This window comes from Harpia harpyja, chromosome 17 (assembly GCF_026419915.1).
Source record: "Harpia harpyja isolate bHarHar1 chromosome 17, bHarHar1 primary haplotype, whole genome shotgun sequence".
Classification (NCBI taxonomy): domain Eukaryota; kingdom Metazoa; phylum Chordata; class Aves; order Accipitriformes; family Accipitridae; genus Harpia; species Harpia harpyja.
The window spans coordinates 6613424-6634554 of record NC_068956.1 but is presented as its reverse complement, the minus strand read 5'-3'; the positions used below and the strand labels follow the sequence as shown (position 1 = coordinate 6634554).

Genomic DNA, 21131 nt, shown 5'->3' with positions numbered 1-21131 from the left:
TGTCTAGCCAATACAACTGTAATAACTGCAGTGTACAAAAGCAACAACTTTTTTCTAGCCAAAATATGAATCCAAGATGAATTTTTATTCAGAGGAAATGAAACTGATAGTGCTCAGGAATATAGCAGAGCTATGAGGCATCAGGTAACCAAAAAAATGTTCTGAAGGTTATTTCTGAAGCAAATTTTTACCTATGCTTTTTCCAATCACCTGATTATTATTTTGTGTCAGTTTGGATGATTTTCTTGTCAACTAAAAGCAGTAAGAAAGAATAAACAAATGTAGCAATATGTGTTCGAGCTTTTTCAGAAAGATTATAGAGACTACATGACACCTCCTTTTAATAGCTGACTACTAGTATTTGGTTGTTTATTAATTGTCCAGATTGAATAGAGTAAGACCAAAAATATCCAAGAAAAGCAACAACAGAGGAAGAGATTAAATCATCTCAGTGACAAGAAACAACTGCTTTCTGTAAGACAAATCAGACAGCCTTGCAGTTCATCAGCATGCACACAGCAAACCAAATGTTTCCTGCAAGTGCAAATCTCACAGTGCATCTGCACAGAAAAGGCTGTGGCTGTTCTCCAGGCTGGAAGGCAATGGGGAGCACACTGCTTCCAGCTTTCTGCTCTTTCCACTCATGCTGTATACTCCCTGCTAACAGCAAACAGCAACTGCAATAAACTTAATGTGGCAGGGCATGGGTGCAGAGTCCCTGAGAAAAACTGAGGTGTGGAAAAGGTAGATTGCTGCCACCAGAGCAGTTATTCCTGCTGGCTCACCGAAGGACCTCCAGGCATGTGCTGTGGACTAAATAATTCACCTCACTGAGCCCAAAACACCTGATAATAAAACAACTGCCTCTCTCTCTAGTGTACCTGCAGCCACCTGATCACACACGTCCTGTACACGGAAAAGGCTAAGTATTCCGTGTTGTTGGGACTCCAATCATCTCTAAAGGCAGAAAGAGCAAAAGAAGCCCAAGCATTCCCCTTTTACTTTACCATCACATTTCAAAACAAAATGGACTGTACAGTATTAGCAAGGAGGTATAAGGGATCTGGACAGTGTTCTCAGGCCAATTTCAAATGCCTTTGTAATACTAATGCAAGGTATCATTAGACAGCCCACTATTGCAGGTAACTCATTTAACCGTTTTAAGTTGAGATTTTTGTGGGTTAAGAATTAAGTTTTTAGCATAAATATAAATTATCCTGTGTATGGATGATAAAAGATGCCCAAACATAAAACTAAAATTACATTTTTAAACTTTAAAAAGCACTGCATACACAGTTGATGGACAAAGATGGAAAGATTTTCAACCATGACCAGTACATGCTCTCCAGCCTTCCCGATGGAAGAGATCTCCAGCTTAATTCCATCGTGCACTATAACGTGCAATTTACCCAACTACTGGTGCTCTGCACTGTGTTATTTTACATGTAAACAGGCACCTACTCTCAAACAACCAATTTCTCTTAAAGGAGCTCACATTCCAGGGAAAATTTTAATTCCTGTAGACAAACTCAGAATAGCATCTACTACTTTGATGCATACCATTTTTCAGTTCTTTGTATTGAACTGTTAATGTTTAAAGAAGTAAAATCACAACAACTGAAGTAAAATATTTTTGCAATATACATAACTGGGCAGTTGAGCCTTTCTGTGTCATGGGAGATACTCAACTGAGAAAAGCAGACATTACTGTCTGTACTAAGCTGGAGCCAACATTGGTATTTTCCACTTGAATTGCAGGACATAAGACAAAACCTCAAGATAAGAGAAGCAAAATACAGTCCTTACCCTCTTTTTACTTTTGTGAAGTCAAAAGCCACTTGTCTATAGGAAACTGCCTTTTCATTCAGATATCTACTATACCGTCTGATAAACGTTGACATGTCATAACCTAAAAAACAAGTTTCAGATACTTATTACTTACCTAGTCAATTAAAGATCAAGAACCTTACTCTAAGTAAGGTGCAAGATACTAACACAAGACAGCTTCATTACATTTTGGCCTGATTTTGTATAGTTAATTTGTTACAAAACAAACCATGTATGTCATCATATTCACCACGTAAATCAAGCAGACAATACTGCAAATATCTAGAAGACCTGAACTACATAGAAGTTTACACTTAACTTCCTAAGGAAATTACTTCCAAAAGCAAAACAAAGTATTTTTATACAAGTTCTCTCATACGATATAAGTTACTATCAAAAAAATTACATGATGCATTCACAAAGATGCAAACATCAATTCCACAACACATTCTCCCATTTAAAACTGACTAGAGAAAAAAAGAAGGCATTGAAGGAAACATTAAGACATGACAGAAATTTTCCTGTTAAAGACAGTGGCAATAGGAAATATTTTTATAACTGTCAGTCTAAGGATACAGAATAAGAAAAAGATCTGTTCATAATCTATCCTGAGACCGTGGAAGTTAAGACTCAATAAAATGAAGTAATTTGGTAGACCCTTGGTTATCACTGAGAAGGTTTCTGTCCCCAGGCAACCATTCTGTGTGCCTGGTGCAGTACACTTGTGGCAAAAATTAGAAGCAGCTATATAAAAAGTAATGCAGAAAGTAAGAAACCACCTCAGGAGAAAAAAAAAAAAAAAAAAAACATAACAGCTACATATATGATCAGAACTGCACTGAACAGCAGCGTAACAGTTTGGAAGGGTATTTCAGCTGAAAAATCTGAACCAGAGAAAAACTTATTTGCCCGAAGAATTAGTTTCAAAGATGGACAGAATGGTCTTCAAACAATTTTCCAAAAAGTTATTTATTTTTTTAGGCACAGTTCTTGTCTCACTGACATGCTGTATCTGATGTACATATGATGCATTTTTTGAAATTTAACTTACTAATCAAAATATACCTCTCCAAATGGAGAAATCTCTTCAGAATTAGGAGGAATACCAAGTCAGATCTGTTTAGCTAAGAAAGCTAGAAGCATGTATAAGTAAGCCTTTCCTAAAAGATGCAACAAATTCCTCCAGCAGACAGCTTCTGCCATGTCACAATAGCATTTTAAATTAAGAAATGCAGTCTGGGGTAAAACAGACAGAAAAATTACTTCTTAAGTTACATAGTCCATTAGCGTTACCAAGTTATATTTACTGTCCCCCAGCACACTACTAACTTTTAATGAAAACGACACCTTACCTTGCAATCCACTTTTGTCTAGGAAATTGCTCAAATTAAACAATGTGTTTCTGGACGCCAGATACTGGATAAAACGCTAGAAAGGAAAAATTTAAATGCTTTTACTATATTACCAATGAGCTGGAACTGAGGTAACAGTACTAGAAACTCTTTTAATCCAGCTTATGAAATTCAGTTTTTATGCTTTAAGACTGATTTCAAATCTGGAAACTATTACAAAAACTCAGCTAAATTTTCAAATTAACCTAGTTACTATTTTTTATGTAAAAATCTGTGAACAAAATCAAGTTCACGTAGATATTGCATGAAAGCCTCTGACTGAAAGACTCTTGTTTATTTTAAGCCAGAATATGGAACTGTAAACTCCTGAAAAAAATCGCTGCCACTACATTCTCATTTTACATGCTCACAATTGTTTCACTAACTTCAATTTTATAACAGTTGATTTCATTTTACCAATTAGGCAAGGCATCTTTGCTCATCATACAATTTTAATAGTACTTAGCTTAAATATGAAAATAAGGTGATATAAAGATTAGTTTGCTTATAAATCAAATGTTAAATAAACATAAGAATCCCTATAAAATGTTAACACAGTATCACACTTAGTACATGTCATTAGTTACACATAATTCTGAATTACGTTTCAGAAAAATGAATGATGCTATTTTCATTTTGTCAAGACATTTCAGATCACTGGCACCACATCTTATTTAGTAAGAAAAATAATTTTGTCTTATGAACCACTGTATAGAGAGCTGCTACAAAAATATACCAATCTTTCATTTGTAATAACATTTTGACAGAGGAAAAAATAGTTCTGATTAGTGTAACACGTACTACCGAATGTTTTTCATTAGCATAAACACATAGGTTACATAGAAAAAACACTGGAGAAGGGTAAAAGCACTCAGTACCTAGCTATAAATGAATTAAGCAAAAGCTGGAGGACCAAACACTTTTCAGTCTTACAAAGGGATTTACAGATTCTCTATAACTTCTAGACATTTTCATAAGCACTCACTTTCCATGTTCATTGTTCAAGTCCTACTTCTAGCTGTGAAAAGTTTCATCTTGAGCAGCAATCTGACCCTCATTACTTCTGTAACACATTTGGCAAGCAAAACATTTGGCAGTTTCATTCTTAAATGGAAAGTATTTCAGAGAGTGGTCCCATGAAATACCTTTAATTACTGTGAAGCGTATTAGTATCAGTTTAAAATTTATATGACTCAAAGTGCAAGCACAGCAAAAGTGTATAGACTCTGTTTTGGAAAGTGTCAATTATCCCAGTGATAATGCTTAAAGTCAACATGAGAAGTTTGCCCTCTTGTGGCTTGCTTAGCTTCAAAGTATAGATTTTCACCAAGACCAGAAATACTCCATAGCTGAACTGCAAGAGAAACCAGTATATATATATTTTTTTAAAACTTAAAACCCTTCACAACACAGCCAGTCAGCCAGAGGAAGCAGTTACATGACCTATAAGAACTCTGAATGCAACCTGAAATGAAAAGTTTTGGTCCTCTCCACAAAATCCTACTTGTAATTTTCTAAAGCTTAATTCCAAACTTCATATTTCTAAAGCTTAATTCCATACTTCATATAGCTTACATTATACTGACTGTTTGCAGTAAAAAGGAATGTTTACAAACACTTTCTAAGAGAGCCTTAAAGTATAGTTTGGTTTTTTTAAAAATGCAGAAAATTCAAGCTGCTGCTATGCTTGGCATCTCGAAAATATAAGGCCCCAAAGGAATTCAAGTTGTGGAACAAAAGCTGCTTATTCCTTTTTGTTTAAATTGGGATTTTGTTTAATTGTTCTACAGTATTTGGTGTTACTTAGATGCTCATACTCAAAGCCAGCTCACAGGCACACATTTGCCTTCACTGCAAAAGTTTAAGGGGTGATGGTGGAAATCTACTCAGAATCAAGTTATCTGGGGGAAAAGACCATCTGAATTAGCTAGAGCACGAACCAAAAAATGCTTCCATTTTCAGCTTTCAGAATTCCATTCAAGATAATTTCTGTTGGTTTTGTTTGGTTTGTTTCTTATTATTAGAATAACACCACAGAAAGAGGTACCTCCAGCATTCAGGACACTGACTTTTGATTCTAGAATTACCAACTTTAAAGTAGAAACAAACTAAGTAGACAAACATATAATGAGACCTGTGTTCATGCAGAGTTAAGACAGAAAAACGTAAAAATACAGATCTTCTTACAAAGATAATTAGTAGAAGCATTTAGCTGACATTTATAGGAATAAAGTGCTGTAACTGTTCTCAGATGTATCACTTTTTGTATTACCTCATTTCCATACACCATTAGGTGATGGGTTGTGATGAGAGATTTGAAGACCACTACCCAGCTACTGTTGGTAGTTCTTTCAAACAAACTGTCTGCCAGTTGTGGGATGTTCACATTCATCTCATTTGTGCACTGGATTAAATCTGCAATACAGAAATTTTTATTACTATGGGTTCTGTGAAGGAAAATTAATAACATACCAAAAAAAAAAAATCAGTACACTCATTTTATATAGTAATATTTTCTATGAAAACTGAGGAGCTTTCCAGTAAAATAAATTATTTCTTGAAAAGCACCATGGCACTAGTCTACCAGAACCTCATAATACAAAATCCACTCTGCTCACTGCCAAGATTCCTGGTCCTCAATTGCTTTTGCAGTTGCCTTAGAAGGTCCTGGAACACAAGCATTGTAACGATTTACACTATCTCTGACTAACAACTCCCAGCTTTCAAACATCTAAAGCATTAATAGCAAAATAATTCTTACATGCTACCATTTAATCAAGTTTTACTGGAAAATTATGACTAGAATTAATTGTAAATCTCAGATTTCTGGCCTCTTTATGGACCAGTAAACCCTTCTAGACATCAGTTCAATGTGAGTAATAAAAGATTCAAATACTGCTTGGTCTTGATACAATGCAATCAACACCTTCAAAAGGGCACAGGAAACGTGAAGTGAAAAAATGAGCCTCTAGCTACAGAAGCTGACAGATGAATTTAGTTACAACAAAGCGGGTTGTTAACTGAAAAGATGGTTAGCAGGTTGGCTAGCTAAAACAAAGCTATCCAATTTTTGCTCAACCTGGACTTCCAGTAGACAAGATCTAGTGACTCTTCAAATAGTTGTTAAAAAAAGTTACCCTATCTTTCTTCTAAATTTGCTACTGTCACAACTGTATAACCACGAGGAGCCATACTTATAATACAACCAATATAACAACATGTAATAATCCAGTAACTTATTTCCAAATGGCGATGAAGGAAGAGATGACTTAAGATCGTGATGCTACAGTGATAAATACAACAGAAGCAACTACATTAACATCCAAATGTGATATAACACAGCTTGCTAGCATTCAATATGAAGCTTAAACTTAATGCAACATAGTACCGATGACATTTTACTACTATTACCACCCCAAAAATAAAACAGCAATTTTCACTCAAACTGCCAGCCCTGCCAAAGGCCATAGCTCAATAAGGATCAAGACTTGAGTAAGTCCTATGCCTGCCTGTCTAAGGGCTACTAGAGTTTTAACTGGAAACATCCGTTTAATCTGAAGGGAAATGTTTAACCTTTGAAGACAGTTTTATACCCTGCTACGAACAATCATTCACCAAGAAGGACTCCTAAAAGACAGGACCCTCCTTCAGCCCCCGAAGCAGGTAAGCATGGCTACCACAAACTCAGAACTAGTATGGTCAGAACTGAAAAAGCTGCTATTTACAAGTTTAATTATTAAAGGAAGGAAGCAGGAAATTATTTGCACATTCAAAATGTAATGAGATGGAGAGATTAGACATTCCTTTATCTACAAGTAAAACTGTGATGACTTGATGACTACAGGCATTCATGACCTCATTTTTAAGTCACGGTTATCTATTATTGGATGATGATTTGGGGCTGTTAAGACAATGCTAGGATATTACTCAGCAAGAGACATGCTCTGAACTGGATCATTAAAACCAAGCCCTGCAGCTTCTTGATCTTCAGGTCTTCCCACCTAAGTAATAACACAAGCAGTTTTGTGCAAGGCTATCTAGCAGGTACGCACATTAAACACAAAGGTATATGCATCACAGGATGTCAAGTCATACATTTTGGTATAAGAGGTGCAAATGCATATTAGAAAGCGAGAACTTCTGTTCTTAAATGCAACATTTACCAACTAGTCAACAGTAACAAAGAAAGAGGTGCCACTTGAAAATCCACCATCTAAAATTACTAAAAAAACTATTCCCATTCTAGATGATATTTTGTGCTGGAAGAAACGTTTTCTGAAACGCCACTGGACTTCCAAATCATGTTTTGGTATCTCTTGCAGTGTGTAAAAGAAAACAGGCTCTGTAACCCAGCAGAAAATCATCCCTCACAGAACTGATGAGTGTTTATGTGAAAAGCATACGAATGAACTTGGGGGAGGGTGGGGGGAGAGGGCAGGCACGTTAGGAAGGAGAACTAGTAGTAGCCAACTGGGAGAGAACATAGGCAAGAACAGAAGTAACACTGGCAAGTCTAGCCTTGAATGAAAGGAATTAAATTTGTAAATGCAAACAAGGGAAAGAGTCACTGCGATACCACAGTTACTACAAACTAAGTTCAGCAAAACATGAAGTTTCTTTCTCTACAAAATGCAGGTTGAACAACACAGATGCTTAATAATCTGGTACGTCCTGATACCCCAAAGTGCCTACATCATACACATTTCAGAAAAGTTACATCTGTCTAAAAGCTTCTTTGAAAGTATTTGCATGGACAATGCTAATTAGATAAAGAAATATTTGCACAGTTAAATCCAAATTAGATCAGCAAATTTTGTGCTAACCATAGCATAAGCAGCATAGTACAGACGCAGCAGAAGAGAAGACAGTACCCTGCGTCCCACACTGCTGCACTGCCTGTTCAGAAAGACTGTCATATATACTGTTCTTGCTTTTTTATCCTATTCCCACAGACACCCTTCATTAAGTGAGAGGAACAAATATATAATTATTTTCACATCCTACACTTTACACAACTCGTCTCACACCCACCTATGAAAATACTAGCTATGTATTTTGAAACAGAAGTGCCCAAAGCAACATATCTCAAGACTGCTCATTACTGGGTATGGTACGAGCAATACCACAGGCAGGTATATAACCAAAGGGCACGGCACTAAGGGGAATAGCTTTAACCTTAGAAAAGAACAAAACCCAACCAAACAAAAAACTAAATCAAGCAAACAAAAAAGGATAACCCTTGGTAAAAGTGTGATGACTGTTTCATCTTCCATCTTCTTGTCATAGGATAGAAGGAGGAGGATTGAATGCTTACTACCCCCATCAATACTACAGAAAGTAAAGTCACTCTCTTTATTGACCTTCTGCATTAATGCCCACAACACCTCATAGCTGAAAAGAAATTCCTGGGAAGTACAAACCACCTAAAAGCTGCTAAAACTTCCACAGCATAAGACACACGGCATACAGATATTAAATAATAAACATTGACCATTGTTTCAAAGAAGGCAGCAGTTAACAACAATTTTAAGTTAAGCTTGCAGCTGGCTGGGACAGTTGTATGAGGGAAGCTTAGACAGCAATGAATGCAGAGTCATATCCACAGGTATAGCTGGAGACAGCCCAGAAAAAGGCCATCAGGATGGCCAGGGCTTAGAGTACATGATGCACAAGAAGCAGTTGAAGGAGGTAGGTTTATTCCATCTGTTAAACAGAAGGCTAAAGGCAAGGAGGGGGAATATAAACGCTACCTTCTCAGTCAGATGTTTCTTGGAGGCTTACAGCAGAAGGATGAGAGGCAGCAGTCATGCTGCAACAAGGGAAATTCTTATCAGATTAAGAAATTAAAAATCTTCACAGTGAAAGTGATCAGGCACTAGAGCCCATAAGCAACCAGATCTTTTAAAGTTTGACAGGGTTTAAGCAGGGGGTTTATTAGAGGACCTTCTGAGGTCCCTTCCAACCTAAAGTAATCTACAATTTTATGTACAGTCTATGGAAAGAGAATGAGAAAATGGAGACAGGCAAAACCAAACAAGTGACTTACGAAGTAAGTTAAAGTCCAAAAGAATAGTCCAACAGGAGTATAATTGTGAAGATTTCAAAACCTTAGACGTATTTAAGTGATTGATAAGACTTGTGTTTTGACAATCTCCATTCACCTACCTACACTAAAATCATAAACCAAATTTCAGCAGAGATGTCAAAACTAGACTTTCCTAAAAAACAGTTCTAGTTTGGTTTTAAATATGGTTTAGTTTCTTCTATTTTTGTTATAACAGTTTAAATTTTTACCACTAAATAACTTTCACATAATTCAGTTCTGTTTGAGTTTATGGCTTTTTTCCAACAAAGCAAAGATTTTGCAAACAAAGGTCTGGTCTACAGACATTTCAGTAACATTGAAGATTTGCAACTGCACCTGTACGAAAGCAACTGTATTGCCTAACCCTGTTGAAGTTCACTAGTACAAAACATGCAATAAAATACTGTATAATACTCTGGGTAAGAAAAAGAATGTTACTTGCACTCCCAACAAAGATATCTACAGTCTTTACAACTGTTCAGCCTTCATTACAGGAAAGAATCAAACGATTCATTGCTTTACACAATTGATAGTTATAGGCGAGAGAAGTACAAAGGTAGAAAGCACAGTAAAAGTACAGCAAGACTGAAGATTCCTATCCAAGAAACGAGCAGCAATCATCTACACAAAGCAGCTACTACAAGGCTACGACGTTCATTTGAAGTACAGCATCCACTCCACACTAGGCATGTAGATGTGGATTAGTCAACCCATGGTAAGTGATTATATGATTCTTAACCCAGAGCAAACATGAGGCAGTCAGGCTAGATGGTAATACATCAAAGGCATCTGCCACAAATTATCCTAGAGAACACGTGTGCTTTCAACATGTGCCTGTGACCTGACTCCTTGTGCAGAAGAACCTCATTCTGCACTAAGCAGCCTCCTAAGACAAAGCTATAAACAACTAGTTTATTTCCCCACAAAAAGAACCATCAGGTAAGATGAACATGTTTTTATGAATTTCCTTCCAGAATCTTACCCATATTAATTTGCAGTAAGATTATAAAAATTTGGCGTGAAAACAGGCTTCACTAACTCAGACTGTATCATTTGCAGTAATCCGAACAGTAAACTGAACGTAAGCCAGAATTATGTACTCCATGTACTGATTATTTCCAATGGTTTAGCTATACCTCTCATTTTGAACAACGTTTCTATCCGTAAGTATCAATCTAAAAACATTTACAAGAACCAGATCTTCCAGGCCAGAAAGCGTGCCCAAACCTCTAGTTACTCCAAAATAAGTCAAGCAACCGTGACAGATTCCCATCTTGCTAACTATTGCTTTTTCATCTATTATACCAAAGATGCTATCTAGAGTGAGCACATAAGAGGTTATATTTTCCAACACGCTGACAGTTGTTTCTTTTTATAATGCGAGAGACAGTATTCATCCAGTAACCAGGCAATTGAAATATTGATCATTCAACATTAGTAGGCACATACAGTGCCAAGAGTTAAATACATTACGTTCTTCAATAAAAAAAAAACAACAAAACCCCAAACCATAAAGGGAGAGTAAGGTAAATGACATCCTAGTTAGTTAATTATTTACATATTCTGTCAGATACAGATGAAATTCAGATGAAATCAACCCCTCATATAATAAGGTTTGGCCAAACACCAAAAAGCCTGAAAATGCTGAACTGCTTTGCCCAGTAAGTCACCCACCCATTTTCTACATCTCATTGAATCTGAATTCATGTTTGATAAAATGACTAAAAACGTAAGACAATTCTGGTGCAAGATTGGGCAGTTGAGCTTGCCCGGGACAAACTGCTGCAAAATAAGGTTTTTCAAATACTTATGTGGAAATTACTCGGGAATAGAATTTATTCTAGATTACATACTGCCTTCGTAAATTGGGAAGCTACAGCAGAATAAGTGATCCATGGAACAGCATCTCCAAGTAACAGTTGTAATGAAGGAGCTCATTACCCCAGTGCTGATGAAAAAAATTAATGAAAATACAGCAATATATGTTGCTTCCAGATTGGCTAAATTTAGTCTAAAACAGGACCAAAAAAATCTTCAGAATAAGAGCACTTTGCTCTTCATTCACACATGTTTGTGCATATTGCAGTTTTATGAAGTTGACTGGAAAATGATTAGGAAACAAGTACTGTAATCCTGGGAAGCAGCTCATATACAATTTTTAGACTAACTACAACTAGAAAATAAAATAAGTCACAGGCCCTGCCAGAAACTCAAGAAGTTTGCTTTGTAAGAATTAGCCCAATTATTTATTTTTGAAAAGATATTAAAAAACAGAGCTCAAAAAGAAGAGCTCCACAAGACAAGCGGATCACTTTACTACCACTCCTGTTTAAATGATCCAGTTTTCACACTGAAGCTATCCAATATGTGAGCGGCTTTGCTTGGATGGCATGTTTTCTTTTGATCCCTGCTAGAGGTACTACTGTAACAAAAACTTAGTGTCCCCCAAAACAGCTTCTTACAGGAATTAGGCCTGTGTTTGACATCCACCCACAGTCACAGAAATTGGTGTCACAAACGCAGGACTGCACCTTAGTGCAAGATTCAATATGGAAATGGCCATCTGAACAACAAAAGGGGCAAAACTTTCCTTAATGTTTATTTTAACTTCAGAGACTAACAAACACTAGAAGTACAAGGCATGATTAAAGACAGGCATGTATACCTTCACCACATTAAACAAATATATGATTTCTCCCAAGCCAACATAAAATCAACATAAAAAAGACACTACAGATGATTAATCAAGTAAACCATATGTTAACAGCCTGAGCTTACCTATTCAGAACATGCACATATTTAGCTCCAGGTTCAACAGGAGTCTCCAATTTATTCTGTGATCTTCCACAAACACACATTTACACAGCTATGCCTAATAACAAGTCCTATATATGAATAGTTCTTTGATTTTTAAGATTATTAAAATACCACCCTATTAAATTAAGCAAACGGCTAATTTCTTTGTATCATTACCTTTGGGCAGATCTGCATGTTACATATCTCTGCCCTACCACAAGGTATTGTCAAAGCTTAAAGGTCATTCTGAATAGACTACACACTTTTCAGATAGCATATACTGCTTTATTTCAGATAAACTCAATGCCCAGACAAGGAAAAATACTATGATAAAAGGGATGCATATTTAATCACACACAAATTAAAATTTGAAACATGAAAAATTCTTAATACCCTACTCTTCCAGAATAATCATAATCTAAATACTCTAAAGTACAAAATACCAGAAGCTCAGCATGCCAGGAGAATAAGTGAAGTTACCCAACAAACTCTATGAAGCTGTCAGAAAGCTCTCATTTGCTTTAACATTTCATCTTTTCTTAACAGGATTAAAGCCAAAAATCATTATTAAAATTTAAATACATATTGATGGATCCAAAGTGTAAGCCAAATATGCATCAGATCAAGTTTACCTAATTGGTAAATTTATAACTGAAGCCAAAACACATCGCAAAGCCATTTCTTTTTTAAATATAAAAGGAAACATAAAAGATTTATTCAATGAGTTGAGTAATTATTCTTATGAAATTATGTCCGCACAGAGGAGTTCAATGGAACACAATCTGTTTAGCACATGGATTAGCTTTCAAACTGAAGAGATAACATGCTAGTGACTGACATTCTACTTGCATGAGGGAACAGTTGTGGCTAATCATTAATGGTGGAATATGGGACACTCTCTACACTTAAAATAATTCTCCTGAAGAGTGTGTGTTTGCTTACAAACAATCTTTTCCCCTTTCACCTATGGCCATACATGGCCATAGTACATGGATTTTAATGCAGTGCTTGAGATTTTAAAAGCTATTGATACAGGATCATTTTTTCCTCTAGGGGAGCAGTTTCTCCAAAAGACAGAACATTCAAAGCTGAAACACTTTCATTTCATTACACTTTTGAAAATCACATACAGTGGTGAAAATTCTGGTGTCTCCACTTAACCCAACAGCTGAAGCAAAAAAACCCCACCACATCATATAGCTGTCTGCTCTGCTAAGGCTCAAGTTCAATTCCCTTCTCTAGCTGTACAGATTACAATTCATACTTTACAACTCCCAAATTATACCACTTTCCACTATGTTAGGGTCCCATTTTCTTATGTTAATACTTCTCACTCTAGAGAAATATTCGATCACTGGAACAGAGCAACAAATCTGAAGTGTTCCCTCATTTGGTAAGCAATCTTAACTGAAACAGAAATGCTGAATATAGACATCTGTTGCACAGTTCCACAGGTAAGGCATTGCCAAGGGCTGGATGAGAATGTCAGCAGGGACACAACTGTTTCCCACATGATGACACAGTGTAGCAGCAGCTAACACTGTCAACTGCCTTTAAGAATTAGGTGAAAAATTTCAAAGATCAGAAGTCAGCAAATTTGCACCAAATCGGTTAACGATCTGAAGCGATCGGGATTATGCTGATAGGAAGTTTGCCACTAGACAAAAAATTCCCTCCTTTGGTTTTGTGTTAGGAATACATTTACAGCAAGCACTAGTGGTGGCGTAAAGTTTAATTTACTATTTCTAAAGAAATTTTACGGGCTTGGGATTACTTCCCCCCACCCCCCAAAACAGCTAACATGATCTATGTACCCATGTTGACTTTAAATAGACCCGTCACAGGTTCTGGCAAGGCACACATGCCTGCCACATCTTTCCTTTCCAGGAGGACATGGAAAAGTGTTACGCAATAGGGAAAATAGGTGTTATTGAGGAAAAAAACAAACAAACAGACAGACACTCCAGTTAAGTTAACGGAACATTTGACAGCAAATCTCAAATGCAGCAGAAACTGAATTGCAGCTGCAAAGTTTTCCATGGTCAGTTTTTATTCTGTCATTTGCTGAACTAAGAATTTCTTTTTAGCCTGGGTGGTTTGTGTGAAGTTTAACATGAAAGATTAGAATTACCTAATCTCTCTATATTAGATCTTTTTCTAGTTGCATTATTTTCTTCAAATTTCCGTAACAGATCATCTTCCTACCTTGAATAGGAGGCAAGTCAAGATAGTCCCTTGTTTTCAAACATCCAATATAAAGTATCAAGGAGAAGAGTTTTTCAACTGGCTGCTGATGACAAGTATTTTGGATTATGGGAGTTATTTTTTCCACTCACCTTGACAAGCTGATTATGAAGGTAACAAGCACTTATGGTATTTCTTATTCTAATTTTATCCAGTTTCAAAAAAACCCCCAAAACTTGAAATTACTTCACAAATACATACCAGTTTTATTTGAAAAGTTTATGAACTCTAGCAAAACCTCTTGAAAACACTTATAGAACATTTAACATGTACTCTTCTTCAATATTTAAACACTAGAGAATTTAGCTGTGCCATGAAAGCATTTTGGACACTTATAAAAAACACAAGAAATCAGAAATACTAAAATAAGAACAAAATACAGAAATTGGCTGTAAAATCAAGTATTAAAATCTACTTCTACAGATTAACAGTTCTGATGACAGTGAACCCTAACACATTCAAATCTGATTCTACACATTCCAACTGACTTTTTAAACCAAAATAACTTAATGTATGCATATGATAAATTTCTAAATAATTTCCCACCTCTTCCATAGGTGATGTCCTTATTCAAACATGGAAAATAGGATTAGAAAGCCCCTGGATGTAAATATGTAATGTTCACTAAAGAACCAAACAATCTGTCTAAAAACAATAATCAAAGTAGTTTTGAACATGAATTCAAACATGCAAAATTGTCAATTTTTTAAAATTTATTTCTTCCTCAGATACGTTTGGTAACTGCAAATGAAGCCTGTGCCAAAACAAAGAAACCCCAAATGGCATACTTAAGTGATTAAGCTAGAAAAAGCGAATGATGTTAAATTTCAGTCTGAGCCAGTAAATGACATTTAATCTGATGGAAGAATATTATGTAACCAGCATGTATTTGAAAACTGAGTGATACTTAAATGTTTTCACAATTACCAGAAAATACCTACATTTGCAGTTTAAAACAAAATATGCCATAAACAGTATTTGTTCTAAATTTAGTTTTGTTTCTCTTCTGAATAAACCCACTTGTACCAAACTGCTTTACTAGAAGGAGTTTTCTACAGCAAACTTCCCAGTGGCTTCACCCAAGTCACCTCGAGAGGGGGACAAGGAAATCTGGACCACACATTTGTTATAATTAACAATAAAAATTCCAGCTGAAAATTCTTCCTCTGTATATAACATTATTCTAAGAGCTAGATACACTGACTCAGGAAATAATTTATGGAAGAGTTAAAGAAATCTGAGAAGACCCACTCTGTTCAGAGCTTTCCATGTTTAAAAAGGAATGTGATTTAATCTTATTTATATTAGATAAGCAGGATAAAAAAGGCAGAAAGCAGGTTTAATATAATGTAGAATAACTTGTTCTACAGCCAACAATTTATATTTTCATTTCATCAAGTTGCATCTTGTCTTTTTCTTCGAATTCAAATAAGACTATCATGTTCTCTTTCCTACCTAAAACTGCAATTTCTAATTGCAATTCTTAGAAACTACTTTAAATCTCCAACAGTAACCCTGTGAACTCAGCAGTATTGCCTCAGGTACCTCTAACTGTCTAGATTTACTCTTACAGCAACTCTTTGACTAACCTTTACTTCTTACGTTTGAGAACTGTAAAAAATTATTACAATACTTTCTGCGAAAAATACGAGTAAAAATGGGTTCAGCTGGGCAACCGCTTCAACGAAAACTTCTCTGAGTAACTATCAAAACTCATCAGCAAACAAAGCATCAATAAATGAAACAGAAAAAGAAGTTAAAAATAAGGGAAGCATAACTCAAACCAATAGGTAAGTCACACTGACAAACAACTTGGTTTGGTGTTTGTTTTTTTTAAGTTTTCATCTTAATTCCCACATAAAGGTAGGTGCCAAATTACCATTTTGCGCCACGATTCATAACGATTATTCAAAGTTTTCCATAGTTACAAATACTGCGGAAATGACAAGTCTGGCTAAGCTACCTTTACAAAATCAATTTCTCAAGACATAGCAGAACATTGCTTCCCAAATAATTTCTTACATTTAAACTTGCTGAGTACCCCCATCATGCTTTAAAGGCTAACATTAAAATACTGCTTCATTTTGTCTCAACAGCTCCAGCCACATATTGTAAATACAATACTCTAACTTCAACTACATTCGTCTCATTAATCCAGAAACAGTTACAGGCACAATTACACAAGTGTTAAGTGTACAATGATGGCACATAAACAAGTTAGAGCAGTTTAGAAACTGAATATACCAACACCACAATCCTTCCTCTTATCTGCTCACCTAATCAGATACATTTCTCCTTGGAAAAAATGACAATTTTTAAGCTGTTCCGTTCACCCTGCAAGCATCATCATGTTACACTTCCAGACAAGAGAAGTTGCTGGTATTCTGTTAAGCTCAATTTAAGAAAATAACCTGAATTACCAGATCATCATAGCAGAATGAATAAAATAAATTATACATACTTAGGATCACTGAGTTATAGAATAATTCTGCATAAAAGCCATCAACACAATGGAAAAACACTGTTGTCTGTAATCTACTTCCTTAATGAAATATTTTTCTTTCGATGTTTCCTAACTTTCCAGTCATCTTAATTCAGCTGATCTCCTCTGGATTCCCTACAGTTTCACTAATATTTTTGGGGGTTTTTTTAAATATAGTGCCCCAAGCTGGATACTGAAGCTCCTCAGCACCAAATATAATGGAAACAACTTTGTCCCATAATACAATCTTCTATAGACATACGGAAGGACGCCCGTCTTTCCTGCAGCCTCACATTGGTGGTTTATAACGAAAATGAAATGAGTCAAAGCCTCTTGTAGTGCTGCCACACTTCCAGATAATTCTTTTATACACTCAACTTTGACACCTTCCTTACCCATTTAGAACTTTGCACTTAAAAGCATTCATGGAGTACTACTCCAATTTATCAGCATAACTTTGTCTTCTAATCTTGGTCTGAAGAGCAGCTGCAAACTTTCCCAGCACAATGCTATTCTCTGTTAACACATAGTATATTCCAACATAACGGTTATTAATAAAAAAGCATCATTAGAACCAGATATGGACATATTCTCCACTTTAAGTATCCTCCAATTTGATGGCAAAGTGATGCAAGCAGCCTATATTGAAGCAGTTCTCCCATGCACTAGTTAGTTTGAGAGTCATGCAGAAAAAACACACCAAAAAACCACATTTGTTACCTGCACCCATCAAGATCAGTTGTTGTAATGGGAGAGAACTATCTTTGTTAAAAATCTTAAAATATTAATCGATACAAAGCATCTAAAAGATGTTATCTTTCTAAAGATTAATTTTCCAGGTCCTGTCTTCTCCCTACAATTCCTTTTTGTCTGCTGTTCTTCAGTATTCACATTTTCTTAGAGACAGACGCCAAAAATTTAAGTAATTATTTAAGCTAGAATCAGAAATTTCATTTCAGAAGATGTTTACCAGGTCCTGCCAATTTGAATTCAACTAATTTAAGTAAATATTCCTTAGTGTAGTTTTCTGGGAGCTAAAAAAAAAAAAAAAAAAAAAAAAAGCATTCCTTTCCTCTTGTAAAGAGTAACTGTACTAAATACCTGGTCACAATTATCTCTTATGAAGCTTAAAGAAAAAAGGCCTGTTGATGTTTGAGCCATCTCAGTATCATTTTTTCCCCTGTTAGACAGGATGGTTTTAAGTTAATTATTATGATATTAAAGGTTATGGATCTCTGGAGTGGGTGCAGCATACTGGCAAAAAAACTCTTTAGATGAATGACCACCAGTGATTCCAAATCTTTCTGCAAAAGAAGTGTTTTGACACAATGAACTACGTCTCCACTAGGGATTTTTGCTAGTATTGGTTTTTTCATCACAGCTTTCTTAGTATGTTATTTTAAAGAATGAGTTATAAGCTCTTTTCAGTACAAAAATAGACATTTTTATTACAAATCCACCACACAGAGATAGTTTTTAAGCACACATACATACTGATGTTGTTTATATATGGTGAAGTCATGCTCAATGAATACAAGCTAAAATGTCCAAAGAAAAGGAGCCACAGCCTATATTGGGCACAAAATGTGAACAGCCATTCCCAACTAATGCTCATACCAGCAGAGGTTTCTGTTAGCTCAGCCTACACCAAATAATCCATGGCTTATTAGAACTGTTTTGGCTGAGGATGTGAAAGCCTGACTTTGAATCTTTTCATACTTCGAAGTGATAACATTGCTCTACTTCTACATACCATGGTAGCAGTTTGAAGGACCTCTCAAAAATTACAATCTCCCACATGCAAAACTATTATTTAACTGAAACATGTATGCCAAGTTTAACAAGTTTAAACTAGGGGGAGACCTACCAGCATGAATGATGCAGGTCACAAAGATAAAAAATTTTCTGCCAAACACTGTTGTCAAACTTTTTTCCCTGCACACCATGTATGCATACATTGTTTGTAATTTTCAAAAAGTTTGTGAACTTCTAATTGCCTGTATTTCACATGAAGAAGAGATGGATGTATAAGATTACTTATAAATGTAAGATTTTTTCCCGCTCAAATTTAAGTAAGACTTCTTATAACAGGTTTTCAGATATTCAAGTATTTTTTTTCTGATAAAGCATTACCCTTGCAGAGTTCCAAGTTTTATCAATATTCCATTACTCTTAAGAAAAGACCTTAAGTTATTCCTCTAAACAAGACAAATCAACTACTGCTTCAGCACCCTAAGGCTGAGAAATACGCAAGACATGCTAAAACTACTGAACGCTTTTGCTCTACATTCAATTCCTACACTACCTTTTAAAAGCATTTTATCACAAAATCTAGTCCAAAATAAGTATTAGCTCCCACACATACACTAGCACATTATTCCCACTGAAAAGTATCAGTAAACTTAGAATCTTGATCCTATCTTTACAAACATGCTTAATAATGAGCCTATGAATCATATTCTAAAAGTGATTCTTGATTACAAGATGAAAAATGCCTGTATCAGCCAACTAACATGACAATTCTTGCATAAGCAGTACATAATGAGTATTTAACTCATTGGCCTATTTAAACCAGGGAGAAACAAATATTCTTTTTCACTGATCATGTGCTAGCTTCAATGCATTCATGAATAAAATTATGAATAGTTATTTGTTCAACATTAGGTCAGTATTTTCAGAGTGCATAACTGCAAACACTTGAGGATGCATCCACTTTTTCAGGTTCTGATGAGCTAGAAAGCAGGTACATACCTTAAGGGTTCTGTATAAGCAGCGCTGTTAGAGAATACATTAGGACAGGTGGCCAGGCAGGCTTTGATTTTGAATGACAGCCATCTGATTCAATATTGAAATAAATATTTAAGTTTAATATATTAGAGTATAATATTAATTACTATATTAAATATTATAATAACTATTTAAGTATCCAATATAATATTTATAGTGTGGACAGTCATACACAGTGGATGGATGGAAGCACAATAAACTGCATTAGCTGGAACATTTCTATTTTGATGAAGACTAATTACTTTGAAAATTGCATAGCTTTAACACTACTTTTATCTCCTACTACAAACATGAAGCCATTTTAAGCAAACAGTCTGCATACATGCAAGTTTATCCTTTGATTTTACCTTAAGGCGCATAGAGAAGGCTCATAACATGGTTTATAGGTAGCTGAGAGAGATCAGTATGTGATGCCAAAGTTATTAAACCTCAGGTCTCCTCACCACCACGTACACATCGAATATGTTATCACGCTTTTCTCTATCTTCCTCTCTGACATGAATAGTGCCCAAGCCATCTGCCTTTGCATACTGTAAATTTTTGGTTATAGTACGCACTTACAGCCCTTTCCTTCTGCTCCAAAGGAACTAGTCTGCAAATACTCTGTAGCTATTACACCTCCATTACAATAAAAAGAAGTCGCACTAATGGACATGTGTTGAAAACAAGACTTGTGAAACACGTGTAAAGGCTGCTGTTGTATTGCCAACAGCATGCAACCAATCCTTGCAGATTGCTCTGGAATACCTCCTAGACTCATGCAAAGTACTAACACAAATGCCCTTACCTAGCAGCTTGCACATTATTGTAGCCCAGCCTACTGGAACAGAGAAGCCATTTTGTCAACAGCAGACACTGCAGAACAAAAAATCCTCAATGAACACAATTCTACAGTTGTTTTGCAGCAAGACGACTTTTATTTTTTCAAAAAGGTCGGCCTTTAACGTAACTATGGTTCACTTCAGTATCTAACCCTCCTCAATTCTGCAAAGAACTCCTGATCTCAATTTGTGGGATTAAGTCACATAGTTGTCAATGCCACCATTTGTAATATAGCTAAATGGCCTGTCTTCAAAGCTTCCAGTCCCAGAGCTCACCTGGTCCATATGGGATTCAGATCAAACCTGTTAAAAAGTATACCCAAAGGCAGCCAAAGTACCTATGCCGCCTTCCACCATACGTGACTTCCTTAATCCTGCATTACAGAAAAACAGAGACAACACACCTGACATCATGAACAGCACATTTTGTCAGTAAACACTTCTAGCACAGTTTCTAAATATATGTATCTTCTGAATATACAAAGTATTCACACAAGTGTAATTTAGGTGTTAGATGTTTACAGCAAATATGTACCATCACTCTATAGCATAGTGAAACCACGATCAAGCGTTAGCGCAAGCCTGACCTCCTGCCACCACATCTCACTAAACAGATTTTCAAGCCAAAAAGTTCTCCTGCTCTTTGTTATTTCAGAACTAATCACACGCATGTAATTCACATTTTTTCCCTTTCAACA

General features: G+C 35.8%; 1 protein-coding gene across 11 annotated transcripts in view; it reads right to left on the bottom strand.

Moving 5' to 3' along the window:
- PICALM (phosphatidylinositol binding clathrin assembly protein) overlaps positions 1–21131 on the bottom strand; it is a 69564-nt gene that overhangs the window by 35409 nt on the left and 13024 nt on the right. For all 11 annotated transcript variants that reach the window (XR_008239010.1, XM_052813004.1, XM_052813005.1 and 8 more), the window contains exons 2-4: positions 5491–5633; positions 3180–3255; positions 1807–1909 (exon numbers count right to left, since the gene is read on the bottom strand). Coding sequence is in view for 10 of the 11 variants with exons in the window: in XM_052813004.1 (XP_052668964.1) it covers positions 1807–1909; positions 3180–3255; positions 5491–5633 (322 nt within the window). In the remaining variant the exon portion in view is untranslated. The remainder of the gene's footprint in view (positions 1–1806; positions 1910–3179; positions 3256–5490; positions 5634–21131) is intronic.